Source organism: Helicoverpa armigera, chromosome 9 (assembly GCF_030705265.1).
Source record: "Helicoverpa armigera isolate CAAS_96S chromosome 9, ASM3070526v1, whole genome shotgun sequence".
Taxonomy (NCBI): Eukaryota; Metazoa; Arthropoda; class Insecta; order Lepidoptera; family Noctuidae; genus Helicoverpa; species Helicoverpa armigera.
In genome coordinates this window covers 11169169-11178934 of record NC_087128.1, presented here as the reverse complement: position 1 = coordinate 11178934, position 9766 = coordinate 11169169, and the positions used below count along the sequence as shown (strand labels likewise).

General features: G+C 37.6%; 1 protein-coding gene across 1 annotated transcript; it reads left to right on the top strand.

The window, feature by feature from the left end:
* The first annotated feature begins 212 nt into the window (after positions 1-212).
* Positions 213-6179, top strand: LOC110369759 (uncharacterized). Its single transcript, XM_021325304.3, has 6 exons — positions 213-402; positions 1460-1666; positions 2101-2268; positions 4993-5176; positions 5409-5459; positions 6014-6179. The coding sequence occupies exons 2-6, from the start codon at positions 1460-1462 to the stop codon at positions 6163-6165; spliced, it is 762 nt and encodes a 253-aa protein (XP_021180979.3). The 5' UTR covers positions 213-402; the 3' UTR covers positions 6166-6179.
* Positions 6180-9766: the final 3587 nt, after the last annotated feature.

Sequence of the window (9766 nt, the reverse complement as noted above, 5' to 3'; positions counted from 1 at the left end):
TTAAATTCTCAAGCCTTCTTAATGTTTATAAAGTTACTGTTAATGATTACATAAGGGAACTTATCGATGAAGTTTTATGTTTATTTCGTGTATAAAACTACAGTTACTTTTCGCTATATCATCAAAGTAATGTTTTGATGGCGGCATATTTTACAGTTTGACATTTTTCCTGGAATGCCTTTTTGGATAGCATGTCAAAAATGACAATGGCATGTTATAAAAAAAGCCTCTCGCTTCCTAACACAATGGGGTAATCAGAAAAAAAGGTGTGCCAATATTTTGATACTCGAACATAGGCAATAAAAACATAGTGCATCATTGTCTCTCGCTACAAATCGATAAATCAATAGTAGTTTTGGCTGCTGCTACCTTTGCATCGCGTTGCATCTCCGAAGCGGAAAGGTATTATTTATACATTCAATGTTTCTGAATTTTAATTTGATACACATAAACACACTTTATGTTATGGTTTGCTAATTGTATTTGGTTTCACACTAACTTTTACATATTTTGTATTCGTTTCTTTCATTATGGTGATGACCTTCTTTGTTTTACACTTACCTACCTTCTGATTTTTGATAATAATTATTTTTATTCGTTATTATTTTTTGACTGATTATATTGATGTTCGTGTGCTCTGCGCGTTTCGTGAACAAGAAAATTTTATTAAGATTTCTATGTGCAATTGCCTATTACATACCTACATATTTTTTTGCGCACCGTCCTCGCCATTTCTATGGCGGGCAACCATTTTCCGGGATTCATATTTCGGAATGAATAAAATATTAATCTGTTGTGAATAATTGTGTTTACGATTTTTTTTTTTTTTTAGTATTTTCCATAGTGGATGATATTGTTTTAATGCTACGCACAGGGCTGCCATTTTCCTTAATATTGCGTCGTCCGAAAGTTTCGTGGAAAAGCTCATTATGAGGGGGTGGGCGAATTTTCTCGGCTACGCGATTCTTTGTGTCTGATAACGCGACAAGCAGACATTTCCATTATTATTATAATAAGTATTACAGTCATATCTGTGATTGATGTATTAAAGTTATTACAGTAATATTAAATATGTGCACTGTAAGTGTAAGTAAATTTAGATATTTGTATTCGGACGCCATTTTGATAAGACACCTAAGATAACAAAGATGTTTTTTTTTTAAGTTTAGCGTCCAATTAACAAATTTAGGTCTTTTAACTGTTTATTCGTAATTATTGCGAACGCATAAACACGCTACAGACGTAAAGTGCGACGAAGATTTGAAAACGTCTGTCCTTTTTTTGTCTGTCTACCCTCGTACGCGGGTGGTAATCTTTCTTACATTCCTCGAAAGATATTTAGTGGTACATTGATCGATTAACTGTAGGTTTAACAATATTGAACATTGAACAGCTTTCAGTATAAAATAAATGAATAACTAGCCTTACAAAAGTGACACACACATTTCTTTAACTTCAGATGGCCAGAGCGGCAGATCCAAGGTCCAAGATCACCGTGGACCAACTTCGCATCCTGCTGGAGGCGGTTGAAGATGACTCTTCGCTGTACAACGCGGGGAACTCGGACATGATCTCGTTCCTGAACATCGACAAGTGGACGAACCTGGCCAGCCGGCTGAACGAGTGCCCTGACGGCGCCTATATTCCTGTGCAGAACTGGAAATTTGTAAGTTCTCAAAAAGTGAAGTGAGTTTTTTTTATTGAGGAGGAAGTACCATCATCTCTCGAGACGTTTCCTAACTATGTTGGAGTCGGCTACCAGTCTAACCGGGTTCAGCTGAGTACCAGTGTTTTACAAGGAGCGACTGCCTACCTGACCTCCTCAACCCAGTTACGCGGCCAAACCAGTATTGGACTGGTTGCCAAACTTACCTACTGGCTTCTGATTAGGTACCTGCACTGGTTGTCAGATTTACCGGCTTCTGGTTACCTGTAACGACTGCCAAAGATGTTCAATGACAGCCGGTTCAATAAGGAGGAAGAATCACGAGGATTTTATAGTCATATTGATTTGACATTATATCGTAGTTCTAGAATCTTCACTATTTTCCTGAATGACAGTCAAATTACCTTTTCACATCAATAATCGACCTTTACCAGGTGCTCCGTTACTGGAGTGAGAATACGAGGAAGAGAAGGGAAATGTCCAAAGCCAAGCGTGCGTCGAGCCGCCACCTGTCCATCAGCCGTGAGGAGGCCAAGGAGTTGGAAGAACTGGAGGAGAGACTCTTCGAGTTCATGAAGAAAGAATCCTCCATGGAATATGTTGTAAGTTATTTAACGACTTTATTTATGTATTTAGTTAGTAACACCACAGAGGTTGGTGTTGAGGGCCAATATCCAGGCTATACAAATGAAGAAACCAGTCACGTCTAAAGTTGCCCCCTCACTTTAAAATACTTGACGTTACACATTAATTAGACTCTGAAGCAGCTGGTTGACTTTGCTAGAGCAGAATACTGGTGAAATCTGACAAAATACTCTATTCTTCATATAATATACACCGTGACATTTTAGTCGTCTTACAACGGCAGCCCACTTTATGTATCCAATGACTAGATCACGTTCATTAAAAAAAAAAAATGTTTTTATGACATTTGAATAATTCAAAAATAGAAATAAATTCATTATTATGACGCATGACATAGATTTTAAAAACACCCTGTAGTGAGCGCGGCCCGAGTCTTTATCAATGGAGCGGCGCGGCGCGGCGCGGCGCGGCGTCTTTATCAAAGTTCATTCACCCTAGCGCAAAATAGGTTTCTTACTATTGCAATCTTAATGTTTTCATTATGTAGCAGTTTGTAAACTTGCACACTTAGTTAACTTGTAACACTTAATTCCAATTCTTCCTTCATACTTTTACGGGCTTAGGACCGTCAGAAACATTTTTCGTAATAAAACCGAAACAAAGTGATGTAAGTTGACAATGACGTATTATTGCTTAGTAAATGCAGATTAATGAAAAAGGTACGATTTAGGTAACAAACATACGACCGATTCCAATAATTCTGATCAATTTGCCTTTGTTCAACCCTATTGAAGTAGAAATTGACTCATTTTTCTTATGCAATACGTCTTACCTACACAAATCCAGAATTTCTGTCTCCTGACAAATACCTACTTAGCAAACAAAAAGATAGTTATTGAAATTGGTAGTATGTTAATTGTTTCCGGCGTATTTAAAGAATGGGAATCAACTGAGTTATTTACAATAATTAATAATTATTTCGTATTTACAAATTATTAGTTTTATTTACATGTAGTAGGTATTAGATACAAGGCTTTACCTGTATTGCAGCAACTGTTCAAATTGCCTACCACTTTGTTGGATACACAATCGAGCACGTTTTAGAATATTGTTTTTTAATTTATTTAGAGTCACTCTGTCTTGTTTCACAACATCAAAAGCATCAATTATTTTTTGTTTTAACTGTTCTACACTGCGTGCTTCTTCGGTGTATACTAGTCTTTTCACTTCAGACCACAAAAAAAAGTCTAATGGTGTCATGTCCGGGCTACGAGGTGGCCAAGGCACGGGGCCACCTCGCCCGATCCACCTGTCACCAAACTCGCGGTTTAGGTACTCTCGCACTGATCGGAAATAATGAGCGGGACAACCATCGTGTTGGTAATACAGATCTCTTAGATAGCTGACAGGTACATCTTCCAATAACTCGGGAATTACGTTCTGTATCATATCTAGGTACGTTCCACCGCTGAGGTTTCCCTGAATAAAAATAGGGCCAATTATTCTGTCGCCTATAATTCCAGCCCACACATTCACACTAAATCGGATTTGGTGGGAATGTTCTCGGATGAGATGTGGGTTGTTTATCGACCACCAGTGCTCGTTGTGGATATTGAACATCCCAACTCGGGTGAATGTGGACTCATCTGTCCAGAGAATGTTGGTGGTTGGATGTTCCATAAGCCAGCGACACAATACCAGTCTGGATTCAGGGTCAGCCCCGTATAAGGCCTGTGCTCGTCGGTAGTGGTACGGGTGCAATCCTTCCGCTCGTAAAACTTTCCAAACATAGTACTTGCTGACTCCGAAATGTCTGGCAGCAACTCTAGTACTCCGTCGCGGGTGCCGTTCGAAGTAACGTAACACGTTTTCTTCGAGAACAGGTGAATATCGTGGGCGGCCCCGCGCTTGAGCATGCAGTGGGCTGCGAAACTGGCCGTGATCAAGCAGCCGTTGTGTTGCTGCTAAAATAACTTGCAGTCCTGGCACTTGCGGGTTGATCACTCCTCGGTTCCGTAACATTATTAGATTGTCCGGCGCAGCGTACAATCTTCTTGCTTCCCTTAAATTGTCACCAGCTATTGCGTACATGCGTACCATTTGTAGGTACTCGATATTCGAGTAGCGATGGTTCCTGTCACTCATCATGCAAGACGATACCCTATTCACTCGTAGCGATCGCGAACAACACGTGATTACCGGTAGTGCGCGCACACTTCCACTTCCGGTGTTCGGACGGCAACTGAGCCACAGAGTGACCTTTAAAACCTATTTTTAAGTAAAAGGCGGCATTTATCAAAGTCCACGTGGACTCTTTGAAAAGTGCCGCCGTCGTCTTTGGCGGTGCCGTCGTCGTCTTTGGCGGTGCCGTTGTACCGCTCGTGGAATGAGTCTCATTGGATGACAGTCCACGTGGACTGTGCTAGATTGGCTTACGATATTTTGTCTCGTAAAAAATGGAGATGGAACGATCACTCGACTCGAGCGCTGGGAAGGTACTTACTTTCTACCGTTTGATACGTAAACATTATTAACAGGATGTTTCTTATTCTAATGTATTAATTATTTTTCTTTGCACCTATTATCTTAATTAATGCTGTAAAAATAATAATCGTGCCTAGTGGTCTTTTATGTCGGATACATTGAGTGGACCGTCTTTGTAAGACGACTAAAAAGTCACGGTGTATTATATTTAATATGGCTTGATGCTATAACAAGCTTTCGTTCCATGGTCTTTTCAGGATGTGACTTACGTAGGGAAGTTTGGTGGTGAGCCGCCGAATGAAGACGGGACTGCTGGCTCTGGAGGGGTGAAGTTCGTGGTCCAGCTCCTCAATGTCTTCGAGGGTAGAGAGCCTGATGAGAACACGTGTCCTAGGAAGGGGCCAAAGAAGAGGACCATTGTCATGAAGGATGCTGATGATAGTAAGTTCAGAGTTTTTTCGTATTTTGGCATATTTTAGACATTTCGTATATTGATAGTGCAATTTTTAGACCTTTTCAATTAGGATTAGGGGATCCAATGTCATTTCGGTCAATCATAGAGCCGCGATTTTGGATATTTTAAGAGAACAGTAGAATAGACAGGAGATAACAAATCCACAGTTTTTTTTTTTTTGTAACAGTATTATCTCATGATAAACATTTATGATTACAGATCCCCGCAACATGGCTAAGAAATTCAAGATCATCTACGATGAAAATGTGGGTGAGTACAATATAATAGTGTTAAAGAAGGTTTAATTTAACGAGGCTAACGTTTGCTTTGTTAAACTCGTTAAATATTTAAGAACATACCTACACACACTTTTCGCTTAAAATTCGTCATCTCATCGTCATTACCTCCTTATTTTATTTGAAAATTAGAGTCTAGGGGACATGACTCCTACCTGGTTTCTATATAAAACGAACGACTCATGACTCCATTTGCTCGGATGGCAGGTTAATTCTATCAGGCTTCTTCTTATCAGCCTATCGCAGTCCACTGCTGGACATAGGCCTCTCCAAATGCACGCCACTGAGATCTATTTTCGGCTTCTCTTATAATTGCTAATTCTATCAGGCTTAATTATGTCAAAAAGCTACCGTCCATCAGCAAACCGAATTGTTTCTTCTAGAACCGGTCTCTTTAGAAAGCGTCATTATGGGTAACACAATAATAACTTAATTAAAGCTGCAACTCACTCGATAAGATGAAGCCTTTTTCTAATCCGTTAATAATAAAGATCAGGATATTAAGCATCCACATTTTTCCTCAATCAGATGAAGGCGAAGACCCCGATACTTACGTCTACGGGCACCAGCTGGGGCAGCTCCAAGATGTGTCCCGGGACATTCAAGACCACATCACCACAATCCAGAGCCGCATCCACATGATCAAGGATCTGTGGAAGCATCGCTGCGGTGACAACTAAACATGTTGAGCAAATAGCAAAAAAGTAATTAGCCCTTCTTTTTCGTAAGCAAAAATACAGGACACATATTTTTTCGTTTATTCCACAAGCAAAACAAACAATATACAAGGCATTTTAGTTTCTTGTCACATTACTGTTTCATACAATTTGACAACAGTATGACATCACAACCACCCACTCAATAGTAGTCAATTTTGATGAATTGTTAACCAAAAAATAAGTCGCCGATATATTTTTCTGATAATCTTAAAGAAGGACTAATTACTTTTTTACTCAACACCACTTATGGAATGAAAGACGGGAGAATCGGAGTGATCAGGGAACTAGGAGGAAAAGAAGGGAATTTGAATGATTTTGGAACTTTTTGATGAGGTCAGTTTATATGGAATGTCACGTTAAGAATGTAAAAGGATGCATGAATGATATAGAGGTGGATGCCAAATATGTTAATCACATTTTTAATCATGAATTTTAATTGTCGTTTGTAGATGCATTTAATCATTGTCATGTTAGGCGATAAGGTAGTCATTATAAGTGTTTTCACTCAAATTAAGTGTTATTTTGTTTTAATTAAGTACCACCTATTTATATGAGAATGTTTTTAATATTAATATAATGTATTTTCGGGTCAGCTCTATACAAAACTTCTGTGATATTTTTTGATCGTTATTCTTATATTATTTTTTATTTACTAGAATACATAAAATTCTTCTAAGTCTTCTTCATAAGTGTTGGGGTACCTGGGACACTCGTTCGGCAATTTTGACAGGCAACGAGTTACTGTCGCGCCGAGACATCGATGTTCCATGGTACAGCACTACAATCATCATCATCAGAATATCACCATATGAGAACAAACAGCGTTCAATGAAATTAAGTGTGAACATACACTTGCTCATTAAATTAATCAGTATTAATTAATTGTAGAACTCTTAGAAATCAATAAAATGAACCAAAAAATGGTGTTTTATTTATAACCCTTTTTTTAGAGACCCCGCACACTTTAATTTCGCTGTTCCCTTTTTACACTTATACACACACACTTCTCCAACTTGGATAAAAAAGTAGCCTTTATCCTTTCTAACACTACACTATCTGTGTAGGTACTTACATTTAAATCGGTTCTACCCATGTTCTACCATTTTGTCGTGAAATCACGACAGACAAACGTAGGACGTTTATGCTGCTCCTCATCTAGGTAGCTATAGCTTCTGTCCATGTCTTTGCGATTCACTTAATTTCAGATCAACTCAAAATACCTTGATAAATATTTATTGTCTTCCAGTTTATGAATCTATCGTTACAGATAATGCTTTTGGGTGAAAATTAACAGACACCAAATATCACAATATAATATTACGGAATAATACTGTGACAGCATAAACAATGCCGCAGCCTAAATCAGTATTTTTATCGATAAACCATAAATCGTGCACGTCACCGCAAACGATGGTAAGTACATATCGATAGCTGCTTACCTCGTAAAAGGTAATGAGCTTGAAAACAATGATAAGCTTATTGCTTTACCTATAGGTACATAGTCAATATTATAATTTTATAAATCAGAATAAACAGTCGAATCAGAATCCAGGAAATAGACCTACTTATCAAAAGTTGTCTAACATCAACGGTTTGCTGAAAGATTTCATTATAAATAAGCGATACCTATAATATATACTATTTTATTATAAACTAGCTGATCCCGCGAACTTTGTATCGTTCTAACCTTCCCTGGACCTCTACAAACATTTTAAAACCAAAATCAGCTCAATCGGCCCAGCCGTTCTCGAGTTTTAATCAGACTAACGAACAACAATTCATTTTTATTTATATAGATAAGCGGTACCTATGTACTATTTTGCTATAAATAAGCGGTTTCTCATTACTTCTTCTACATGAATGGTGAATGGTTAAATAAATAAATCATAAAAAATTAAAAAATAAATCAAGCGTTACTGTGCGGAAATCTATGACATTACATTTTAGGAAAATTATGTAGCGTTAATTCCTCGAGACATCTTGAATTTCCAATACATATATAACTCAAATCAAATCATTATTTCGTTTAGGCCTTTACAAGCATTTATGAACGTCAGAAATTATAAATAAGGTTGATTCTAGTTGCCAAAAGTAGCTCTCCTGAATACTTGTTGGTTTAATGTAGGTACGACGTTTTTGTTCCAAAAATAAACACGCTATCAAATCTATCGATCTGTATAGAAAACAGCAATTTACCCCGAAAGCCACTCTTATTACATCCCAAGGGAAATGTAAGAACATCGAACATATTTTTTCTGCAAACTACTTTCTGAATAAGTAATTCGGTACGTTTACTACGGCGCTACGAGCTACGAGCTACGAGCTACGACATGGCTACGGCGTAGCCAGAACGGCGCCTCAGTTACGTACATATTTATGTTACAGATAAATGTATTAATGTTGTCAATTATGTGAAAATTCTAGATACACATACTATTATATATTGTAGAGACATAAGGTAAGATTAATGTGATGATTTTTAACCTGATTTTAATTTGGGAATTAATATTACGACAACGACTATTGGTAAAATATACGTAACAATGTAAGCAGATAGAATGATAGATAATTATAATTTTTTTAACATCAACTGATGTTGATTATTGTATTGGGCTGCGTCAATATAAAAAAAATCTCTAGCACCGCAAACAAACAGTCAATATTTTACCATAACCTAGAAAGTTCACAAATATCCTAGTTCTCCCATTTACTACGACATACCCATAACTTTCATTGCGCTAATTTAATCTGGGTCTGGCAGAGGTCAAGGGTAGCTGGGATGTTTCTCAAATGTACGAACAAGGACAGATCGTTACGACTGTGGATACTATACTTTGGCAACTGTATTATCCTTATTTAGGTACACATATATAAATGCGAAAGTTGTTGGTTTGTTACGCTTTTAGAGGGGAACAGGTTGACAAGCCGGTGAGCCAAATTAAGGTGGAGTAAGGTGGTACTCTGAAGATGGTATTAGGATGCTTTTCTTCTGAGACTGCGATGTAAGTACTTAGGTGTACTGTTGAAGACAGGATAAAATTATGGTCGTAGTTGTTTATGATTTGTACAAAACGTTTGTACCTAAAATTGAATAAAGGATGTTGATCACGGATTGCGCAGATAAGAAACCGCTTTTAATCTTCGCTTCGGATTATCTAAGAGTATACCTACTGAAAACACATTTTAGCTGCTTATAGCGTTGCTGTTAAAAGTAAGAAATAATTTATTTCCTTTTATCAGTGAACGATGTTCCAGAAAAAGTATCACCAACATTTGTTATCACAGAAAAGTATCATCATCAGTAGCACACGACTACCTACCTACTAGCTAGCGGAGCAACACGACCTTTTATTCCATATTTTTCTATCTGACAACATCTCACAAGTAACATTCTTTCCAGCCATATCACCATACAGAACACTAACAAACATATACATATTTGAAAGTACATTTATGTCCTACTCTTTACGACATACTAAATCAGTCCTGACTTTATAGCCTACACATCTTTCTACGTAATACTGAAAGCTAACGTCTTGAAACAATAGGAAAACAAGCTGTA

Bases quoted from the DNA above. Each gene is read 5' to 3' on its own strand.
- LOC110369759 (XM_021325304.3), top strand. From the start codon at position 1,460: ATGGCCAGAGCGGCAGATCCAAGGTCCAAGATCACCGTGGACCAACTT. The intron at 1,667-2,100 runs GTAAGTTCTCAA...GACCTTTACCAG, and splicing joins CTGTGCAGAACTGGAAATTT to GTGCTCCGTTACTGGAGTGA. The intron at 5,460-6,013 runs GTGAGTACAATA...TTCCTCAATCAG, and splicing joins CATCTACGATGAAAATGTGG to ATGAAGGCGAAGACCCCGAT.